Below are 25574 nucleotides of genomic sequence, written 5' to 3'. Positions count from 1 at the left end.
CATATGAAAGAGACTACAGGGATTAATCCAACTTCCACATGTTTTTGTGGACAGGGTGAACCGTGTTGGGGTAAGACTGACAAGAGGGGCTGATTATAGCACCCTTCACTCTTTTCACGGTTCACTACGAAATCACCGTGTGTGTGTGTGTGTGTGTGTGTTCTATTTACTAAATATTGTTGAGTATATACATACAGTAGATGTGTGCGGAAGGGAGTGTTTCTTCAATAGATTATTGAGTTTATATCGTGTCCACAAAAAATATAGTATGTTATATATTTTCAAACTGCAGACATCAAACCACCATGTACGAAGTGTACCCGTGGCCATATGAGTAAGTCGAGATGCTATGGTGCTATTATGTCCACAAAATTAAGACAAAGTAGCCTACATTATTATTATTATTATTATTATTATTATTACTGCCTTCATCCCACTTTGTACTGATGCCAAAAAGTCGTTCTCCGAGTTGCAGTTGTCCAAGAATGTTCTATCAGATGATTCGGTCACGCTCTACGGCCTACGCACTAATTCCCATTACATAATAACAGTACACCCCCAAAGCGAAATGCAACTGCGTTAGGATGGACGGTTCATTGACTTGTGAATGGAAGTGCGTGGATGACCAGTGACTAATTTAGCAGAGACATTTTGCTGCTGTCACAAATAACTTATCCTATCTGTCCTACGCACTGTTGTACCACTGCAAAACAACTCTATTAACCTATTTAGTATTTACGAGTATGTAGCAGGGTTTTTCATTAGCTAAGGAAATAAAAAACGTATTTAAATGAAAATGTATTAAAGTGGATACTGAGCACATTCTTTTTTACATGAAAAACTATCTCCTACTTTTTATAAATCGCCTGGCGTTAGCCAGGACATCGTATTGAATGGGTAAAGAAAATCCAGATTGATTAAATCGTTAAATAAACTGACAATAAAAGTAAATTCAGTCACATCCTGTTTATGGTGGCAAATAAAAGCGTGTAACCTTCCGCCCTTTTTTTTTCTTTTTCCCTCACACACTTGCTTTTTTCCCACTCACTTAAACTCTTCAACCCCAGGACGCATTTTTCATTTGTTTTCTTGCTATATCCTAACGATCAGCTGGGATAACTTTTCATAGTTGAGTTAAATAAAGCCAACATTAACACTTTCCAACTCGGGGATTTTCCTAACGTGAATAAAGCAGTCTGAAAGTAGTACGACCACTAAATAACGTCCTTTAATTCCCGGGGATAAGTAATTTCTTTTCCCCCTGCCACGCCTGTCCTTCTATCTACTGTTACGCCACGGGCAGGACGTGTGTGGTGGCGCATAGACTTTGTGCTGCTCCTGCATGACGCCTTAATGTTCACAGTTTTTACACAAAGGGTTCACTTTTTGTCAAGCAGGGTAAAAGTCCCACGTATTATCGGCCCTCATGGGCATAGGATATAAATGGAATCCGTTTCCGAAAGAACTGTGGATAAAATTGATGCATTAGATATGAACACAAATAAGATTAACACACACACACACACACACATTATATATATATATATATATATATATATATATATATATATATATATATATATATAAACAAACGGCCTAAGATTACCACACGGGGTTGGGGTGGTGCGAGTACTATATATTTCACCCTACGTTAACCATCATCATTATTTAATTATCTAAAGCAGGACAAAGGATTCTCCAGGTTTCTACACTCTAATCAATAATTAGTGCCAATTAGTTCCATCGCAGCCTTGAAATGACGGAATCTTAATCATACATGGCTTCATCTAATTCAGCTCACTTCATTTCAAGCCTCTCTGCTCCACAATCAAAAGTGACTCTGAGATTTAAGAGTCCTGCTAACATTTCTGATATTTCTACCCGACCCTGAAGCGTAAAAAAAAAAAAAAAAAAAAAAAAAAAAAAAAAAAAAAAAAAAGCGCAACTTTGTCGAGTACACTGTAAGATTGTCACGCGCTCCAATCTTCATTTTACAGATAATTAAAAACAATTCCTCCAAGCAGTATCAATAACACCGAGGATGGTCGCGTGTTCAGTCCTCCTCTATGATACACACTTTAATCCTTTATATTCAGACGACGTATTATATTTTATTTCTGCTGCTACCAAACGATTTTGTTCAGCTTAGGATACACTTCCCGAAATGCAGGAGTTAGAAACAGCATTATTAAACCCCTTCAGTATGAGTGGCATTTCCTAGAGTACAAGAAAATCATCCCAAACAACGACGTCATCTGGATTCCAAGCTTCCCATCGGCCTCATCATTTCCACTGTGCTGATGAATGCGGGATCGATTCCCCACCCAGGCACACACTTTTCCCCCTTGTTATACTGATATCACTAGGACAGTCTTAACTTACATGCCACTGAGAGAAATACTCTCTCTCTCTCTCTCTCTCTCTCTCTCTCCTCCTCCTCCTCCTCCTCCTCCTCCAAGCTATACCGATACCACTGGAAGGATGGTAAAGGATTCGACTCCTCAAATGTACATACTCAAACTTTCCAGTTATACACACACACACACCATCTTACATAACAGCCAGCGTGACAAAAACTTGCTATCGGCGAGAGAGAGAGAGAGAGAGAGAGAGAGACAGACAGACAGACAGAGGCGGGAACAAGAAAACAAGAATATTTTATAAATGACATTATGCCAAAAGAGTTAAGTTCGATTATTACAAACTAAAAGCCGCTGGTAATACAGAGTTTTTTGACAAATAAATAATAATAATACATAAAAAAGTTGCAAGCATAAAATAAAAATGACATCATACTGAAAACATTAAATCAAACGGAATAAATGTTACAGAATTAGAGCCGCAATAATCCAACAGGGCAGATAAAGGTGAAAAAATGCCTTCAAAGGGCTCTTGAAGGTGTACGAGTAAATCACAGAAAACGACCTTCACCTTAATATGAGTGGGGGGACTAGGGTAGTGGAGCAGTCGTTGGCACAGGGGTGAGAAGTGAGTAGCGCGCGTACGTAATCTGCATATCTTGGGTCTAGTGGCCGGGATGGAAGGAGGAAGTGAGAGAGGGAAGAAAGCAGGAAGAGACGGGGGGGGGGGGGAAGCAATGATTTATAATGTGGAAAAGGTTAAACTAGAGATGCTAGCTAACTGATGAATAATGCGGCTTCTTCCATAGTAGTAGTACAGTATATCTGAAAGGGGATCGCTTAATGATGAACGGCGAAAATAAGAAAGAATGTGGCGTCCTTATTTTCCTAGGCATGAGGTGGCTTTGTGAAGGACGGGGAGCGGTAATGAGGCGGCTTACTATTAATGGACTGAGTCTGGGAATGTTTGCTAGGAAAGATGCTGCTGTGCGAAGAGGAAAAGAGGTAACATTGTGACGAAATGACATGATGGAAAGGTGTGGTTTATTAACGGGTTTCATTTGTGGGTCCTTTAATCAAGGAAAGGTTATAAGGAATCGGTCAAATTAAGCAGACCAGCTCTAGGACGTATTTTCTCATTGCCTTGCTCTTGATCAAGCGATTTTATATGGGTTAAATGAATCTTCTCGTTGTGATGGGGTTGGGAACTATCGCCACACAATCCCTCCACTCCAAGAAAGCCTTAAGATGCATAAAATCGTCTGCTGGTCGTCCGAGTAAAATGCAAATGGTTAATGGTTTAGGTGGGCTACTGGATCAAGGAAAAATTAAGTATACTTTAGAATGGGATTTTCCTTAACGCTTTCACACGAAGCATGGTTGTCAATGGGCCTAAAGCACTTGTGGGGTAAGTGCAGGAAGATGATATATGCACTGATTCGAACACCCAGCAGGGAGATTTTATAGTTTCTTCTTTTTAATCGCGTAACACCTTATTACATTATGGAAACCGATTTCATACCTCACAAGGGGTAATCTGGGAATAATTCTTACATATCCCTTCCCACACCCAAAACTTTACGACAAAATTATGTAGAATACATCGCTGACAAATCCGTCTTTAATTCCCATGTAGCTCAGTATTACCTGAGTATCGCATTGCAAAAAGAAATCCCAAACAAGTATGAATTAACTGATTTTGCTGAGTGATTCCAACGTAAACAAGTACACTATCTAGATCGCAGAGCTAAATAAACGACTCTATAGTCGCGGCGCGCGACTCTGAGGTTGTTATTATCGTGCCCTGGCAACCTACCATTCAAAAGTGCGTCTGATTTCGTGTACAATATGAGACGCATATGATTCGTGTATAATATATTCGTGCATAATATGATTCGTGCATAATATGATACGAAATCGGACGTACTTTTGAATGGAAGGTTGCCAGGGTACGATAATGACAACCTCAGACTCGTGCGCCGCGACTATAGTTATCTCAGAATGAAAGCTGTGTGTGTGTGTGTGTTTCTCGCCTAGCTTGGTTGTAAAACTATATTTCAGAATAGAGCCAAAACATATAAATTACCAGGCAAAGAAGGTACACAACAGGTGGGGAGAGAGAGAGAAATGGAGAAATGAATTCCCCGAGCTAGGCAACTAAGGCCATTATAGTCCCGCTGGGTTACAGGAGGGCGCTACCCCTCCCAGCAACGGTAGCCCGGGCGAGGTTCGAACTTGCGACCTCCCGATCACAAGCTCAGCGCGCTACCACTGTGCTACCGCGCCCCCATAGAGAGAGAGAGAGAGAGAGAGAGAGAGAGATCCACAATATACACCTACTTTGTGCATTTTAGGCTACCTGTTTTTGCTCCCCCCCCCCTCTCTCTCTCTGCTATACAGCTAAATGAAAACACAAAATGGTAAATGGATAATCAGTATAAACAAAAGTGTCTGGATGTGTTCACAGATATACATAAAAGAAAAAAAATGAAATATGGATTTACAGTAACAACCAGGTAAATAATTCGATAAGGACCGAGTCATAAAAGGATGAAACGTAGAGACTGACAGACATAAATACACTGTAGACGACATATTACACACACACACACACACACACACACACACACACACACACACACACACACACACACACACACACAGAGCTGATGGCTGGAACAATATACAGATGAACATTACGATTTTTTACGTAAGCCAGAAAATTAGTAGGTATTAGAGTCAAAGTATAGGTGCCTCTTATTTACAAGCTAATCAGAGGTAAGGCACAGGTAAAAACACATACCCTGGCATTCTGCAATTACCACTATGCATTTAGACTGGATCAAGACAAGGGGGTATATATAAAGGGTCGCTCTCTCTCTCTCTCTCTCTCTCTCTCTCATATGGATTGACAGGGAAAACGAAACAAAGATGGAAGAACCAAAGAAAGAAAAGGAAGAGAAAGAATGAAGGAAAGTAAAAAAAGGACAGAGGGTGAGAGTGAAGGAAGAAAGAAATGCTGAATGAAAGGGTGAAGATAACTGACAGACAGATGTAAAATACACCATAAGAGTAATTGGTATAAGCATATAATTCTAGCTAGAGGGCAGATCGAAAGACAGATAGATGAACAGACAGACACTTACAACCAGCAACTTCTATAAAATCTCTGATCAACGCCAATTCATAAAGGATATTACAGCACAGGAAAAAAAAAATGCGGATAGGAGGTACAAATCACAGGCTGCCTCCAATCAACCAATAATTTAGTGGTAATTCTTATGCCACCACCAATAAATACACCTCCACACACCTAGACAAGAACGCACTGAGGTCAACACGGTGGCTTACAAGGTGAGAATTTCGACCTAAAGTAAATACAAGTAGAGAATAAATTAGTGTAAATCAATAGGTTACGTTAATACTCTTACCTGCTGTATGTCATTAATGAAGCAATTATATTCATAAAGATTTTATACGAAATCAAGAGAAGAAATATAGTGATATTCCATAGAAAATAGTATTTAGAGCTACAGTCGAAGTGAAATTTAGACATGCATTAATCTTGTTCTTCCCAAATTTACATCATATCATGATATATATATATATATATATATATATATATATATATATAGAGAGAGAGAGAGAGAGAGAGAGAGAGAGAGAGAGTCATGACCAAATGGAAATAACCTGTATAAAAAAATGATCTGAGGTTGAAATATGAATCAAATAGTTTTAGTTTTTAGAAATTATATAACCACTACCGGACTAAACACCTTTAGTTTTTCGAGATCATATAATCACTAGGGACAGAAAAGAAAGAATATTACACTTATTTTTTCAAAAATTCACAGAATCACAAAGGGCAGGGCAGAAAGAGTACTACCCTCAGTTCCTGGTAATTCATTAAATTTAATCACAGAGGATGAGGAAGAATGAATACAAGCCCCTGCGTGATGCAACAGACGGCTGGAAAGGACTGGAGTGGAAAATGGGAAGGCGGAGTGTGTGTGTGTGTGTGTGTGGGGAGGGGGGAGAAAATTCTGTATTGGCATAGGGATGTGATGACTTTAACCGCCAAGCAACTGGAGGGGTGGGGGGGGAGGTTAAAAAACCTGTACAGGCATTGGGATGAGGCGACTCTACCGCCTACCAATTCAGAGGAGATACGTGAAAGTTCTATATTAGTATAAGGATGCAGCGACTCTACCGGCTAGCAAATCAAAATGGGATACGGTGTATGTGAAAATTTTGTACTGGCCGAGGTATGTGGCCACTCGACCGCCTAGATAGCCTATTCAGAGAAGGAGATATGTGATAATTCTGTATTAGCACAGGAAATGTGGCCACTACACCGCCTAGATATTCGGGAAGGAGGGGGGGGGGGTTAATGTCTTGGCGTGGGGATGTCGAGAGGGATAAATGTAAAAATGTTGCACTGGCGCAGGCCACAATACCGCCTAGCATTTCAGGCACCTTGGTACACAGGAAGAATGAAGATTACAGTTGTGGCTTCCAGTGCCCTTTTGTTCCCATAATAAATATATAGAAACACAATATAAAGCTGCCCTAACTCTCATCTCTGACGAATATGAGAAATGAAGAATTATAATCTTGTATATATTTATGTATATACATTTTATGTCCAGGCATCTCAAAACTGAGTGGACCTTTCTGGTTTTATAATGTTTGACTTACTTTTGCTGGGACAACTTTTGTGGGCTTTCAGCATTAGGATCGGTCTTTCTGAAAAAAGAAGAAAACTTGTCGTTTAGTCTCCGAAACAAAACTAAAACTGATATTACGATAGGGGATGGTTGGGCATAATTACCTGCCATATACCGTCAACTTCGCAGTCATAGGCTCTCTCTCTCTCTCTCTCTCTCTCTCTCTCTCTCTCTCTCTCTCTCTCTCTCTCTCTCTCTCTCTCTCTCTCCTAATCCATTCTTCCTCAAATTCCTTTTATACAGGAAGAAAACAAGGGCAGCTATTATTTATTCATTCATATACTGAGAGAGAGAGAGAGAGAGAGAGAGAGAGAGAGAGAGAGAGAGAGAGAGAGGAAAAGAAATGGGGAATGAAATAAGATTAGTAGATAAATACTGTAGATAATACACACAGACAGGTCATATAGTCGAATCGTTTATAAAAGCTCCAACATCCTCGCATGTGTCGGTCTTGGTCACCTAATGACGGCTCTCCACAGGTGTTCGATCTCTGGCAGCCTCCCTATTCAGTCCCAAGGCCACTCATCCCTGAGGTCACAGTCTATGATCTCGTCCCAGGTCTTTTCCAGTCTGCCTCTTGCAACCCTACCTCAACGTTCACACTTCTCACCTTCACCCAACTGTCATCCCCCATCCTCTCCACATGTAAACCATCTCAGTCTACCCCAAATCACCACAGTCTACCTCTTCTCATCACAACACCATCCCACCCTTCCTCTCAATTCTTCCATCGTAACCCTAGCCCCCCCAAGCCTCGCAATCAAGGATGCACAGCACATCCATCTAGTCATTTATCATTTCTGTAAGTCTGAGCCTGCGAATATCCTCTTCCTTTACTGTCCAGGTCTCACTACCACACAGCATTACACTCTTAACACATGCCACATATAACGATCCCTCAGCATGGAGGGAAAGCCCTCCCAATGTCAGAAGAGGCAACAGCTCCCAGAACTTCCTCCAATCATCCCTCACTCTGACCACAGAGGTAGCTCTAGCCCCACCTCAAGCACATAACATGTCCCCCAAATAACAAAACTCTTCCACACACTCAATACACTTAAAAGCAAGAGCAGTTCCTTTAGGCCTAACAATATATACATGCTGTCCCCGACACACCACACACACGAAATCAAAATTATTTTGCAGCCTACCCCCGATACCACTACATCTCTTATGCACCCACTTACCACAAACACTGCACAGGATGGAGTTATTTCCCACACACTTGTTGTAAACTGCACATGCTAACACTCCATCTGCTTTAACAGTACCGCCACCAGCCCTAGATATCATCACTTATGTTTTACTCACAGTCTGTCGATCAGAATTCTTTTATTCCCCGAACTGCTTCTCTTTGGAACTCACTCCCCCACAATATTTTCCCCCTACACTTCAACCTACAGCAGTTCAAGTCCAACTGTTACAGAATTTTTATGAACGAAGAACACCTGTAATCTGGTGTATGGATTATTTAGTTTTTTTATTCAATTTGATTTTACTTCCTCTGTTCATTTTCCGTTAAAAAAAAGTGCCTCGTTCCGTCTCTCCACTTCCTAAATCTTTCCTCCGTCTCCTTTTCATTCTCTGCAATCAACACCAAATTATCAGCATACATCTCCCACGGAAGTCCATTTCAGAAGTCACGTGAGAGAGCTTCAAGAATCACGATACACAATAAAGGGCTCACGACTGAACTCTGATGTACACAAATATTCGTGGAAAACTCATCGCTCAACCTCCATTCACGCTCATCTGGGTGCGAGCACCCACATACATATCCATAATCACTCTAACAAGACACTACTTGATCCCAAGCTTTCTCATTGCTCATTTCACCACCTCCCTAGGGAGTCTGTTAAAGGCCTTCTCAAAATCAACAAAAACAAAGTACAGGTAAGATGAAAGAAATGTAATGAAAGATTGATAAGAAGATAAACAGATAAATAGACAGATAAAGAGAAACGGATATATACTGTATATATATATATATATATATATATATATATATATATATATATATATATATATATATATATATATATATATATTGTTACGGAACAGAGAAAGATAACGTACACTTTAAGTGAGAATACTAAGAGTCACTACTGTCCCGTAAAGTTCCAGGTTCAAAACAAAAGAGTTAGGTAAAATTACAAGTTAAAGTTTAATGCTCAAACTAACAACAAAACATTCAGGACTCATAAGGATAATGTAATGGCAAATAAACAGGTTAAATATACGGTTAACTGCAATAGCCTCTATTAACACGAAATTAGCAAGAGTAAATTTATCTAAGTCAGCCCTGATAAAATGAAAATAAACCGGGTAATGCTCAGCTAATGCAAGATAAATTATTACAGATACAAAATATTATCAAAAATGACCGATATAAAACTCTACATTACTCACAAAGACCTCACTAGGCCTAAGAATCAACCTTATGCTACACAGTACAAGAAAAAATGCAACAACAGTGATACTCAAATTACACACAGCTGCTAGATGATCGGAGATTTCTTGAGCACTCAATAATAACTGTACAGGGGAGGACAGAGATGTGAACGAAATGAGGAGCAGATCTAAGTGGCAATGATGCAGAGACTGAGCTCATTATATAGGGGCCAGGAGAGCTTGATACAACTTGTAAGAAGGACGCGCAAACGAAGCCATGGGGACAAAGAGCTGAAAATCCCGCTCTGAATAACAGAGAGAACGACTTACTCTACTATAACGGTAGAAGGGGGGGACTGAGGCAGAACACGCTCGTGATCAAACATGCAGCAACTGTGCGTTAAAATTACACAAAGGATGATGAAATCATAGGCTATGTAACACCTCCCCACAAAGAAAAAAGAAATTTACAAAGGAAATTTCTTATTACTCTAAAACAATCTGTATCTGGCATTACAGAACATGCAAAAGTCTTTCCTAGTGTTACAAAACATGAGATCTCCCTAGCACGTTCAGTCATAGGTACTTGCCAGTATCCCTTTAACAAATCAAACTTACTTATGTACCTAGCCTTTCCGATCTTGTCTATGCAATCTTCCACATGAGGGAGAGGGTGTCTGTTTTAGTTATCTGATTAACACGTCTGTAGTCGATGCAAAGCCTCTGTGACCCACCTGGCTTTGGGACTAGAGTGACAGGAGAACTCCACTCGCTCTGACAGGGCTCAATCATCTTGTGGTCCAACAGGTAGCCAAGCTCCTTCTGGATGAGAGGAACTTTCACTGGGTTCACACGGTAAGGAGGCAATTTAATTGGCTTTGCGTCTCCAACATCGACATCATGCATCAACACAGTGGTTCTTCCTGGAGTAGCACGGAACACTTGTGGGTACTCCTGCAGTAATGCCGAAAACTCCTGCCTTTCCTTGGGAGGTAGATGAGAAAGCTTAGTCTGGAGATCATTCATGATATCAGGATTCTTCTCCAAACTATCACTCAGGCTCATGCTGCATGGGAGAACTTCACTTGTAGACTCGGGTGGAACAGCTACAGCGCAGACTGGATTATTTTCGTCCCGCCTGTGATATAACTTTAGCATGCTGATGTGACATAGTTGCTTGCTCTTTCTACAATCTGGTGTGGCGATGACACAGTTGACATCACTGAGTTTCTTCTCCACGAAATAAGGGCCACCAAACTTGGCTTGAAGAGGTTGCCCATGAACTGGTAGCAGAATCAAAACCTGATCTCCTGGCTGAAAGTGGCGTAACCTGGACTTCTTATCATACCAAGTCTTCATCTTCTCCTGAGCAGCTCCTAAATTCTCTCTCGCCAGCTGTAAAGCAGTGGACAGCCGTTCTTTGAACTTCATCACATACTCCAGCAGGTTGACGTCATCTTCCTCCAACAGCCAGCACCCCTGAGCAACTTAAGGGGTCCTCCCACTTCATGGCCAAACAGTAGTTCAAAAGGTGAGAAGCCCAGCGATTCATTTGGAGATTCTCTTGCGGCAAACACAACGAATGGAAGACCTCTATCCCAGTCTTTCTGATGTTCCAAACAGCATTTCCCGAGCATCGACTTGAGTGCTTGATGATATCTCTCCAACGCTCCCTGGGTCCGGGGATGGTAAGCTGAAGTGGTGATCTGGGTGATGCCCAACTCTTTCAGAGACTGCTTGAAAACATTTGACATGAAATTACTTCCTCGGTCTGACTGTACCTCCTTGGGCAGACCAAACTTTGTGAAGAACCCTAGCATTTCCTTAACCACGTTCTTTGCTGAGATGTTTCTAAGTGGAATGGCTTCAGGATAACGAGTAGCCATATCAATCATGGTCAACACATAAGAAAATCCTGAAGAAGTCTTAGGAAGAGGGCCCACAATATCCACCAACACACGGGTGAATGGCGCCTCAAAAGGAGGAATGGGAACTAGAGGTGCAACCTTTTCGGTCTGATTACACTTCCCCACAACTTGACAGGTGTGACAAGACTTACAATACCAGGAAACATCCTTGAAGATACCTGGCCAGTACAAGTGTTTCAAAATGCGTGCCACAGTCTTCCTCACTCCAAGGTGTCCTGCCAAACTGGAATCATAAGCCACACTAATGATATCCTGCCTACAAACACGAGGGATGACAACTTGATGTACAACTTCCCACTCACAGTCGGCTGATGCTGTTGGGGGTCTCCACTTCCTCATAAGTACTCCTGACTTTATATAATAACAAGTAGAAGCACCAGTTGACTCTTCCTCACTGCAAGCAGAGTTAGCTAGACCTTTCAACTCAGGGTCAGCAACCTGCAACTCAACCAACTCTTGACGAGACAAATTATCAACACTACGGGGTACTGCCTCATCTGGTGAGTGGTCCAAATTAGCAAGAAAAGTGTCAGCTAGGATAACATCATCATCATCATTATCCTCTAAATCACCAGTAATTTTAGACTTAGCCCTAGTGACAGCACATGCAGGGAACACATCAGGGACATCACAATCCTGGGACGCAGCCACTGGCTCACTAGACAACTGAGGAGCTGGACACACTTGACTTCCATCAATATCATTTCCAAGTAAGAAAGTTACACCTGACATTGGGAGTGTCTCAACCAACCCAACCATAACGGAACCATTAACAAAACCAGACTCTAAATTCACTCTGCACAGAGGGACAGAGAAGTAATTATTCCCTACACCTTGTAAGATTACAGTTTCATCAGAGGAATTAACATTAGAGCCTAGAACACTGGTCAGCATAAGGGATTGGCAAGCACCTGTATCACGATATATTTTAACTGATTTCCTGTCATTACTGTCCAGAGGACTGACAAAACCATCAGACAGGAAATTAGCACATGAACTCTTGAGAGTGTCACCCACGTTACTGCTCAAAAGAGGAGCTCCATCATGAGAATTTAAGTTACCCCTCAAAGCAGGTTCAGTTAACTCAGTTAAAGAATTCTGGGAACTCTCAAGAGTGGACACTAGACCAATTGACTGAATATTTAAAGACTCCTTTTTGTTCACATCACGCTGTCTCCTGAAACATCTCTCCGTAGTATGACCAAGCTTACTACAATAAGTACATTTACTTTTCTGAAATCTAGAGGTGAAGCTGGTATTTACTTCCTGAGAAACATCATCCTTATTCTCTTTCCTGTTACCTGTATTCTGAGTAGAGGCAACGTACTTACTCTCAGCTTTCCCTTTTTCTTTAGAATATCTCTTGTGAGTGAGAACATATTCATCAGCTAAAACTGCAGCATCAGACAAATTATCTATTCTTTTCTCATCAAGATATAGGCTTACATCCTTACTAATACACCTTTTGAAGTCCTCCAGCAAAATCATCTGCTTAAATTTGTCAAAATCAGAATCCACATTCTTAGAATTTAACCACTGCTCTAACAGATCTTCTTTGATTTTTGCATACTCAACATGGGATTGCTTATCTTGCTTGTAAGTTGTCCTAAATTTTACTCTATAGGCTTCAGGAACAAGCTCATAGGCCTTAAGAATCAAGCTCTTAACTACATCATAATTATCAGATTGATCCTGAGGCAAAGATGCATAAGTTACTTGAGCTTTACCGGTGAGAACAGTTTGAAGGAGTACTGGCCAATACTCCTTGGGCCAACTAAAACCTGTAGCTACCCTCTCAAACAACTGAAAATACTTTGTTAAATCAGATTCATTAAAAGGAGGGACAAGTTTAACATTTTTAGCCACATCAAAATCATCAGAGCTAGATGATCCAGTTCCACCTTGTTTCATGCGATACTCATGGTCTGCCTGAATCCTGGCAAGTTCAATTTGTGCCTGAGCCTGTACCTGTGCCTCTTGAATACGAGCATTTGCCTCATTAACACGAGCCTCCGCCTCCTAAGCCTTAGCCTCCTGCAGGGCTAGCTGTAACTTAGCTAATTCAATCTGCGTTTGCTCATTTGGAGGAGTTACATTAAACAAGCTTTCATTAATCATGTCAAAAATTTGATCTTTAGAATGATGAGAGCGAACAGCAATTCCCAATTGTTGAGCAACAAGCTTAAGTTCATTCTTTGTTCTGTTTTCTACATCACACACTGTTTGCACATTTGACAAAAAATCTTTGGCTTCATCAAGTGTAGTAATAGTAGACATAATTAATAAGTAACAGTCACAAAATATCAAGCAATATCCTTATGATAATATCCTGAATATCCTGATATGAGGTCGCCAAATTTATGTTACGGAACAGAGAAAGATAACGTACACTTTAAGTGAGAATACTAAGAGTCACTACTGTCCCGTAAAGTTCCAGGTTCAAAACAAAAGAGTTAGGTAAAATTACAAGTTAAAGTTTAATGCTCAAACTAACAACAAAACATTCAGGACTCATAAGGATAATGGAATGGCAAATAAACAGGTTAAATATATGGTTAACTGCAATAGCCTCTATTAACACGAAATTAGCAAGAGTAAATTTATCTAAGTCAGCCCTGATAAAATGAAAATAAACCGGGTAATGCTCAGCTAATGCAAGATAAATTATTACAGATACAAAATATTATCAAAAATGACCGATATAAAACTCTACATTACTCACAAAGACCTCACTAGGCCTAAGAATCAACCTTATGCTACACAGTACAAGAAAAAATGCAACAACAGTGATACTCAAATTACACACAGCTGCTAGATGATCGGAGATTTCTTGAGCACTCAATAATAACTGTACAGGGGAGGACAGAGATGTGAACGAAATGAGGAGCAGATCTAAGTGGCAATGATGCAGAGACTGAGCTCATTATATAGGGGCCAGGAGAGCTTGATACAACTTGTAAGAAGGACGCGCAAACGAAGCCATGGGGACAAAGAGCTGAAAATCCCGCTCTGAATAACAGAGAGAACGACTTACTCTACTATAACGGTAGAAGGGGGGGACTGAGGCAGAACACGCTCGTGATCAAACATGCAGCAACTGTGCGTTAAAATTACACAAAGGATGATGAAATCATAGGCTATGTAACACCTCCCCACAAAGAAAAAAGAAATTTACAAAGGAAATTTCTTATTACTCTAAAACAATCTGTATCTGGCATTACAGAACATGCAAAAGTCTTTCCTAGTGTTACAAAACATGAGATCTCCCTAGCACGTTCAGTCATAGGTACTTGCCAGTATCCCTTTAACAAATCAAACTTACTTATGTACCTAGCCTTTCCGATCTTGTCTATGCAATCTTCCACATGAGGGAGAGGGTGTCTGTTTTAGTTATCTGATTAACACGTCTGTAGTCGATGCAAAGCCTCTGTGACCCACCTGGCTTTGGGACTAGAGTGACAGGAGAACTCCACTCGCTCTGACAGGACTCAATCATCTTGTGGTCCAACAGGTAGCCAAGCTCCTTCTGGATGAGAGGAACTTTCACTGGGTTCACACGGTAAGGAGGCAATTTAATTGGCTTTGCGTCTCCAACATCGACATCATGCATCAACACAGTGGTTCTTCCTGGAGTAGCACGGAACACTTGTGGGTACTCCTGCAGTAATGCCGAAAACTCCTGCCTTTCCTTGGGAGGTAGATGAGAAAGCTTAGTCTGGAGATCATTCATGATATCAGGATTCTTCTCCAAACTATCACTCAGGCTCATGCTGCATGGGAGAACTTCACTTGTAGACTCGGGTGGAACAGCTACAGCGCAGACTGGATTATTTTCGTCCCGCCTGTGATATAACTTTAGCATGCTGATGTGACATAGTTGCTTGCTCTTTCTACAATCTGGTGTGGCGATGACACAGTTGACATCACTGAGTTTCTTCTCCACGAAATAAGGGCCACCAAACTTGGCTTGAAGAGGTTGCCCATGAACTGGTAGCAGAATCAAAACCTGATCTCCTGGCTGAAAGTGGCGTAACCTGGACTTCTTATCATACCAAGTCTTCATCTTCTCCTGAGCAGCTCCTAAATTCTCTCTCGCCAGCTGTAAAGCAGTGGACAGCCGTTCTTTGAACTTCATCACATACTCCAGCAGGTTGACGTCATCTTCCTCCAACAGCCAGCACCCCCTGAGCAACTTAAGGGGTCCTCCCACTTCATGGCCAAACAGTAGTTCAAAAGGTGAGAAGCCCAGCGATTCATTTGGAGATTCTCTTGCGGCAAACACAACGAATGGAAGACCTCTATCCCAGTCTTTCTGATGTTCCAAACAGCATTTCCCGAGCATCGACTTGAGTGCTTGATGATATCTCTCCAACGCTCCCTGGGTCCGGGGATGGTAAGCTGAAGTGGTGATCTGGGTGATGCCCAACTCTTTCAGAGACTGCTTGAAAACATTTGACATGAAATTACTTCCTCGGTCTGACTGTACCTCCTTGGGCAGACCAAACTTTGTGAAGAACCCTAGCATTTCCTTAACCACGTTCTTTGCTGAGATGTTTCTAAGTGGAATGGCTTCAGGATAACGAGTAGCCATATCAATCATGGTCAACACATAAGAAAATCCTGAAGAAGTCTTAGGAAGAGGGCCCACAATATCCACCAACACACGGGTGAATGGCGCCTCAAAAGGAGGAATGGGAACTAGAGGTGCAACCTTTTCGGTCTGATTACACTTCCCCACAACTTGACAGGTGTGACAAGACTTACAATACCAGGAAACATCCTTGAAGATACCTGGCCAGTACAAGTGTTTCAAAATGCGTGCCACAGTCTTCCTCACTCCAAGGTGTCCTGCCAAACTGGAATCATAAGCCACACTAATGATATCCTGCCTACAAACACGAGGGATGACAACTTGATGTACAACTTCCCACTCACAGTCGGCTGATGCTGTTGGGGGTCTCCACTTCCTCATAAGTACTCCTGACTTTATATAATAACAAGTAGAAGCACCAGTTGACTCTTCCTCACTGCAAGCAGAGTTAGCTAGACCTTTCAACTCAGGGTCAGCAACCTGCAACTCAACCAACTCTTGACGAGACAAATTATCAACACTACGGGGTACTGCCTCATCTGGTGAGTGGTCCAAATTAGCAAGAAAAGTGTCAGCTAGGATAACATCATCATCATCATTATCCTCTAAATCACCAGTAATTTTAGACTTAGCCCTAGTGACAGCACATGCAGGGAACACATCAGGGACATCACAATCCTGGGACGCAGCCACTGGCTCACTAGACAACTGAGGAGCTGGACACACTTGACTTCCACCAATATCATTTCCAAGTAAGAAAGTTACACCTGACATTGGGAGTGTCTCAACCAACCCAACCATAACGGAACCATTAACAAAACCAGACTCTAAATTCACTCTGCACAGAGGGACAGAGAAGTAATTATTCCCTACACCTTGTAAGATTACAGTTTCATCAGAGGAATTAACATTAGAGCCTAGAACACTGGTCAGCATAAGGGATTGGCAAGCACCTGTATCACGATATATTTTAACTGATTTCCTGTCATTACTGTCCAGAGGACTGACAAAACCATCAGACAGGAAATTAGCACATGAACTCTTGAGAGTGTCACCCACGTTACTGCTCAAAAGAGGAGCTCCATCATGAGAATTTAAGTTACCCCTCAAAGCAGGTTCAGTTAACTCAGTTAAAGAATTCTGGGAACTCTCAAGAGTGGACACTAGACCAATTGACTGAATATTTAAAGACTCCTTTTTGTTCACATCACGCTGTCTCCTGAAACATCTCTCCGTAGTATGACCAAGCTTACTACAATAAGTACATTTACTTTTCTGAAATCTAGAGGTGAAGCTGGTATTTACTTCCTGAGAAACATCATCCTTATTCTCTTTCCTGTTACCTGTATTCTGAGTAGAGGCAACGTACTTACTCTCAGCTTTCCCTTTTTCTTTAGAATATCTCTTGTGAGTGAGAACATATTCATCAGCTAAAACTGCAGCATCAGACAAATTATCTATTCTTTTCTCATCAAGATATAGGCTTACATCCTTACTAATACACCTTTTGAAGTCCTCCAGCAAAATCATCTGCTTAAATTTGTCAAAATCAGAATCCACATTCTTAGAATTTAACCACTGCTCTAACAGATCTTCTTTGATTTTTGCATACTCAACATGGGATTGCTTATCTTGCTTGTAAGTTGTCCTAAATTTTACTCTATAGGCTTCAGGAACAAGCTCATAGGCCTTAAGAATCAAGCTCTTAACTACATCATAATTATCAGATTGATCCTGAGGCAAAGATGCATAAGTTACTTGAGCTTTACCGGTGAGAACAGTTTGAAGGAGTACTGGCCAATACTCCTTGGGCCAACTAAAACCTGTAGCTACCCTCTCAAACAACTGAAAATACTTTGTTAAATCAGATTCATTAAAAGGAGGGACAAGTTTAACATTTTTAGCCACATCAAAATCATCAGAGCTAGATGATCCAGTTCCACCTTGTTTCATGCGATACTCATGGTCTGCCTGAATCCTGGCAAGTTCAATTTGTGCCTGAGCCTGTACCTGTGCCTCTTGAATACGAGCATTTGCCTCATTAACACGAGCCTCCGCCTCCTAAGCCTTAGCCTCCTGCAGGGCTAAGCTGTAACTTAGCTAATTCAATCTGCGTTTGCTCATTTGGAGGAGTTACATTAAACAAGCTTTCATTAATCATGTCAAAAATTTGATCTTTAGAATGATGAGAGCGAACAGCAATTCCCAATTGTTGAGCAACAAGCTTAAGTTCATTCTTTGTTCTGTTTTCTACATCACACACTGTTTGCACATTTGACAAAAAATCTTTGGCTTCATCAAGTGTAGTAATAGTAGACATAATTAATAAGTAACAGTCACAAAATATCAAGCAATATCCTTATGATAATATCCTGAATATCCTGATATGAGGTCGCCAAATTTATGTTACGGAACAGAGAAAGATAACGTACACTTTAAGTGAGAATACTAAGAGTCACTACTGTCCCGTAAAGTTCCAGGTTCAAAACAAAAGAGTTAGGTAAAATTACAAGTTAAAGTTTAATGCTCAAACTAACAACAAAACATTCAGGACTCATAAGGATAATGTAATGGCAAATAAACAGGTTAAATATATGGTTAACTGCAATAGCCTCTATTAACACGAAATTAGCAAGAGTAAATTTATCTAAGTCAGCCCTGATAAAATGAAAATAAACCGGGTAATGCTCAGCTAATGCAAGATAAATTATTACAGATACAAAATATTATCAAAAATGACCGATATAAAACTCTACATTACTCACAAAGACCTCACTAGGCCTAAGAATCAACCTTATGCTACACAGTACAAGAAAAAATGCAACAACAGTGATACTCAAATTACACACAGCTGCTAGATGATCGGAGATTTCTTGAGCACTCAATAATAACTGTACAGGGGAGGACAGAGATGTGAACGAAATGAGGAGCAGATCTAAGTGGCAATGATGCAGAGACTGAGCTCATTATATAGGGGCCAGGAGAGCTTGATACAACTTGTAAGAAGGACGCGCAAACGAAGCCATGGGGACAAAGAGCTGAAAATCCCGCTCTGAATAACAGAGAGAACGACTTACTCTACTATAACGGTAGAAGGGGGGGACTGAGGCAGAACACGCTCGTGATCAAACATGCAGCAACTGTGCGTTAAAATTACACAAAGGATGATGAAATCATAGGCTATGTAACAATATATATATATATATATATATATATATATATATATATATATATATATATATATATTATGGTCAGAGAGAGAGAGAGAGAGAGAGAGAGAGAGACAGACAGACAGATAGAGACAGAAAATAGGCTGAGTTTTTCGTCCTTATGCAAATTATTCCCCATAGTTCAGTGGAAGAATAAAACATCACTACTGTCCTTCATCCTTTCCACACCAACTCTTCGTGCCTAGCATCATACTTCAGGGGTAATCTTCTTACATCTCAGTATTCAAGACGGAGTGCCTAGGACTTTCCTCCTGCACACACACACACACACACACACACACACACACACACACACACACACACACACACACGCACACACACACACGCACACACACACACTGCATGACATCACACCACATAACATATGAACACAACAACATAACACAGCATAACAACTTAACAACGTAACATTTTAGTGGATGCACCGTCACAATAAGGACAGTGGGTTTTAGTGTCCACGTGGTGACACGTAAAGGCTTTTTGGGCGAGTCTGGGATACAGCTATTCGCACATGCAAGACCATGGCCTGCATTCTAGTCGGATAAGGAAGTTCCCTAACACGTCTTCCTAAGCGATTTATTTTTGCAAGGCCGTTACTCGGACCGGTGTATCCAACCACAAGGTCACGAGGCATCCCCCAGACTCCCAGAAAAGCCTCCACATGTCACCACTTGGGCACTAATACACATCGTCTGTAAATTTATCTCCCTCTTCTATCACCACCATCATCATCATCGTCATTATCACCATTTCTCAATCCCTCTTCATTTTTTCTTCCCTATCTACTCTACCTCCCTTCCTCCCTCCCTCCTTCCTAGCCTTTCCCTCCTTCATTCCCTCCCTTTCTCTGCTTCTTTCTACCTTCTTATTCCTCCCCCCCCCTCTCTCTCTCTAACTGATTTTTAATACATTGCCCTACTATATAATATCAGTTGGATTTTACTAGCCGACCACGGAACAAGAATAATTTGCTTCTTGGCTAAAATCATTGGTGTTGTTTGGGTTGAGGATGGAGGGAGAGGAAGGTGAAAGGAAGAGTAAGAAGATGAGGAGGACGGGGAGCAGGAGGAGAAGAGGAAGGAACAAGAGATGTATGAAGGGAAGAAGAAAGGAAGGAGAAGGCGAAAAAAAGCACGAAGGACTGGCAAAAAGAAAAGACGGAAGGAGGAGGAGGAGGAGGAAGGGAAGCAAGGAACGAAGGACATGAAAAATGGAAAGTTGGAAGAAGAGAGAGAGAGAGAGAGAGAGACAGACAGACAGACAGACAGAGAAATATACTGTGGAACAAAGTGGGTGGTCTGAAACAGGAAGGCGGGGAAAGGAGGGAGGGAGGGGTAGAAGGTAGGGAGGGGTAGAAGGTAGGGATGGGAGGAAGGGAGGGACGGAGAGAATGAGGGAGGAAGGAAGAGAATGAGGAGGAATGAAGGAGGGGGGAAAGGGAGAGAGGGAGAAATAGAGGAAGAGAGAAAGAAAGAGATGAAAGACAGAAGGGAGAGATGAACGAAGGAGGAGAAGGGAGAGATGAAATTACAGAAGGAAAGAATGAAGGAAGAGAGGAGAAGGAAATCTCTCCCTTCTGTCTTATAGTTAGAAGGGAAGAGGCGAGGGGAAGGAAGAGACGAAAGGGGGCGGAAGGAGAGAATAATACTAACAACACTAATACTAATACGAGGAGAAGATGAAAAAAAGAAGAGATGAAAAAGGCGATAAATAAAAGGAAAAATAAGAAACGGAAAAAGAACAGGAAAAAGAAAATGAAGAAAAAGACGACGACGAAGAAGAAGAAAGAAGGAGAAGACGACGAAGACGACGAAGAAGAAGATGAAGAAGTAGGAGAAGAAGACGATGACGACGGCGACGAAGAAGAGACGAAGAAGAAGAAATGAAGACAGCGGCGACGACGATGAAGAAAAAAAAAAGAAAAGGAAGAAAAGATGAAGAAGAAGAAGAAGAAGAAGAAATGACAGGAGGAGGAAAAGAGAAGGGAAATATGTTGCAGGGCAGGAAGGAGAGAGGGAACTGGTAGAAGGAGGGAAGGAAGGAGGCAGAGTGGTAGAAGGAAGGAGCAGAGTAGGGTAGATTTATTTCAGTCCCTTTACTGATACTGTTTCCTACTGTTCTGCTTTCCTGTTCTTATATCTGTACTGGTAGGATGATGATGATGATGATGATGATGATGATGAAGATTGATGATGATGATGATGATGATGATGATGATGATGATGATGATGATGATGATGATGATGATGAGGAGGAGGAGGAGGAAGGGGAGGGGGAGAAAGAAGAAGAAAAAGAAGAAGAAGATGAAGAAGAAGAAGAAGAAGAAGAGGAGGAGGAGGAGGAGGAAGAAGAAGAAGAAAAGGAGGAGGAGGAGGAGGAGGAAGAAGAAGAAGAAAAAGAGGAGGAGGAGGAGGAGGAGGAGAAGGAGGAGGATGGTAATGATGACGATGATGATATAGGCAATGATGATAATAATGATGATGATAAAGATTATAATGATGACAACGATGATGGTGACAGTGATGATGATGATGGTGGTGATGCAGTATGGCCTAGCATTTTTTAAGTTCTGCGGTCCCTGTTTTTCTCATTCATTTTTTCCTAAATTCTATCTTGCCCGAATTTGCTATCCTTGTCTTATCCTTTTATTCCTTATCCCCTGACAGGTTAGGGTGGGTCCAGGTGATGAATGCCCCGTTCCTGAAACCCTTTGTCTGATTGACAGACAGATACATACAGTTGGATAAACTGATAAAAGGTTGGATAGACAGGTAGAGAGGTAGGGAGATAGACTGACGGCTAGATAGATAAATCAATGGACAGATAGGCATACGTACAGAGACAGACAGACAGACAGATAAATACAGAAAGATAAGGGATTGTGTCTTGGCGTGGGGATGTTGAGAGGGAAAAATGTGAAAATTTGTACTGGCATAGGACAAAATACCGCCCAGCAATTCAGGCACCTTGGTGCACAGGAAGAATGACGATTACAGCTGTAGCTTCCACTGTCCTTTTGTTCCCATAATAAACATATAAAAACACAATATAAATCTGCCCTAACTCTCATTTCATACGAATATGAGAAATGACGAATTATAATCTTGTATTTGTTTATGAATAGCTATACATTTTATGTCCAGGCATCTCAAAACTGAGTGGACCTTTTTGGTTTTATAAAGTTTGACTTACTTTTGCCGGGACAACTTTTGTGGGCTTTCAGCATTTGGATCGGTCTTTCTGAAAACAGAAAAAACTTATCGTTTAGTCTCCGAAATATAACAAAAACTGATATTACGATAGGGGATGGTCAGGAATAATTACGTACCATATACCGTCAACTTCATAGTCTCTCTCTCTCTCTCTCTCTCTCTCTCTCTCTCATGGGCTGGTGTACCCTTAATGAACCTGCAGTTACCTTTATGTCTTTGATTTTCTCCAACAAACAATAACATCCCCTTACAATCCTGCTCTAGATTTTTTTTACCAGTTGTTATTGTCCGCTACGTCAAGGATATTAACTCGTCATGAACAAGGCCACACAAGCACACTACAGCAAATACCACACAAATCATTATCATCATCATCATCATCATTATCAAACTTCTCTCCGCCATAAATGGGATGGGTAATATTCAGAAAAAGAAACAGGTAACTACCAAATGAGGAGAAATAACAATAATAATAATAATAATAATAATCGTCGTCGTCCTCGTCCTACTTCCCACTATTATAAATGAAGCATGCAAGGTCCAGGAACATGAAAACACAACAGAAAATATCAATCACCATCACCACCACCTTCATACCCTTACTTCTCACTACTGTAACAGCTGTGGGCAGAACACAGAAACAGAACTATATACAGGGAAGGCATTTATCCTCATCAATTACCATCATACTTCCTACTACAATGAATGGAGTAGGCAGAATCCAGGAAGAAAACAAAATATACAGTCACAAGAAAAGTATGCTAAATCACCAGTATCATCATTACCACCCAACCCTACTTCCTACTACTATGAATGTGGTGGGCAACATCCAGAAACACGAAAACACAAAACAACAAAAACTATCCATCATCACCATCATTATTCACTTTCCCACCACTATAAAGGGTATGGGGTGGACCGGAAAAAGGCTGACACAAAAAGCACGGTACATCATCATCATCATCATCATCCTATCTCCCTCAAACATTAATGCGATGGGCAGGTTATCGGAAAATAAATAAGCATGAGAGTCCAATTAAAATATCCTGAAAAACAGAGAGAGAGAGAGAGAGAGAGAGAGAGAGAGAGAGACTGCAAAGTAAGACAACTGTTTTCATAACAAAATCTAACTATGAGCAAACTAAGCTATTACAAGCACAGTAAACAAAACATACTAGCGATTTTTACTTATGATAATATGACTATGAAAACCATAATATTCGGTCTTGTACTATACTGCAAACAACACTGCATTATGAAACCATGAGAGCATATTTGGAACGTTATTATTACACGAGGGAAATATCTCAGTAAGGAAACATTCACTGTAGCCTTAAGGGGAAAGCATGACTAGGGTAAATTTTATAATCACACAGAAAAAATATATTACCCCCAATGTAAAATAAATCAGTAGAGAAAACGTTACGGCATTACACATATCAATCCCAGTACAAAAACGCTACAGTACTAAAATAGGATGTACGCCTTGAAAAACACTACTGTACAGAAAATCATTACATGCGGAATTCTGAATACCGTTCAATACATGCCCATATGACCTATATTGCATAAAAACACTTATCCATTACAAAAATATTAGTGAAATTCGAAAAACAAGATATGAACATTTTTGTGATGTGGTGGAGTATTGACGTAAGCGACAAAATGTTTGGTATCGGGGATCTGTGTGTGTGTGTGTGTGTGTGTGTGTGTGTGTGTGTGTGTGTGTGTGTGTGTGTGTGTGTGTGTGTGTGTGTGTGTGTGTGTGTGTGTGTGTGTGTGTGTGTGTGTGTGTGTGTGTGTGTGTGTGTGTGTGTGTGTGTGTGTGTGTGTGTGTGTGTGTGTGTGTGTGTGTGTGTGTGTGTGTGTGTGTGTGCGTGCGCGCGCGCGCCTCTAACATTTCATCACACCAACCACACAGTAAACACCATACTACCACAAACATCACCTACACACAAAACAAACTCATCACAACACCACTACCACCACTCCACATCTAAAGACCACAATTATGCAATAAATCCAGTACCACAACCAGGACGTCAACCACACTGACAACCACGCGAAACCTCATCAACCATACACAACGCCACTACCAAACACCACAACTAGCCGCCGCCACCACCACCACCACCACCACGACAACCACCACCGCACATCACACCGACAACCACCTGAAACAACACAAACCAGACACAATACCACAACTACCACACACCACAATTAAACACTACCACAACCTGCATGACAGACCTCAACGACAACCAGCTCCAAACAACCCATCACACCAACAAATTACGCTCATTAGCTTTAACGACCAACATGCCATTACTAACGAAGATAAAAATGACCCTATTGGCGTCACCTGAGATAGAGACCTTTATCACTACGACTAAATAAGGCTGGGTGTAATATGACATACGGTTGGCTTAGCTGGTCGTGGTGGTTGTAACATCAATGCCTGATCTTTCTGAGTGGTCAACGAAATTAATATTTTCAAATGTCGATGTTACGAGCACCTGTACATAATTTGGGACAACACCTCATGGGATAGGACAAGCACAAAACTGCACTGCGATAATGATGCAAAGCGGGGCATACATAGCCTCCTCCCCTCCCCACACTCTCACGGATTACCATGATTCAAACACACTCCATTCCCTTCACTCTCCAATCCTAAATCCAATCCCATCCCACCACCACCCTAACACACTCCATCTACCCCCAATCGCCCACCACCCCTATGACACTCACCATCACAGTTATGCTCAAACCCCAGCTGGTTTGAGACAGCAGAAAAAGACGGGGGGTTGGACTTGCTATCAACACGCAACCCTCTGCTGATGAGGTTCTATGTGTAAGTATCATATTCATCTAAGCATCCATTCATCCACTTCTGGTCACTCATTCTTTGTCTATAATACGATAAACAGCATCTCGTAAATAAGAATAAAATACCGTACCTATAACGGATGACCACGACTGGATATTATATTTATCTATCTATTTAATAAACAAATATATATATATATATATATATATACACACACACACACACACACACACACACACACACACACACACACACACACACACACCGTCTGGCGATATAATTCCCATGTAGGGTTGCCATCT

At 41.1% G+C, this 25574-nt stretch overlaps 1 protein-coding gene across 1 annotated transcript in view; it reads right to left on the bottom strand.

Moving 5' to 3' along the window:
- LOC145401943 (uncharacterized) overlaps window positions 1-25574 on the bottom strand; it is a 174489-nt gene that overhangs the window by 64447 nt on the left and 84468 nt on the right. Inside the window, exons 2-3 of the mRNA XM_080274050.1 lie at window positions 22420-22467; window positions 7059-7106 (exon numbers count right to left, since the gene is read on the bottom strand). Of these exons, the coding sequence (XP_080130176.1) occupies window positions 7059-7106; window positions 22420-22467 (96 nt within the window). The remainder of the gene's footprint in view (window positions 1-7058; window positions 7107-22419; window positions 22468-25574) is intronic.

The sequence above is a fragment of the Coenobita brevimanus genome, chromosome 57 (assembly GCF_032717465.1).
Source record: "Coenobita brevimanus isolate Jiangsu-jjx chromosome 57, ASM3271746v2, whole genome shotgun sequence".
NCBI lineage: Eukaryota > Metazoa > Arthropoda > Malacostraca > Decapoda > Coenobitidae > Coenobita > Coenobita brevimanus.
The sequence above is the reverse complement of the archived record's forward strand: the minus strand, read 5'-3'. Positions and strand labels throughout refer to the sequence as shown.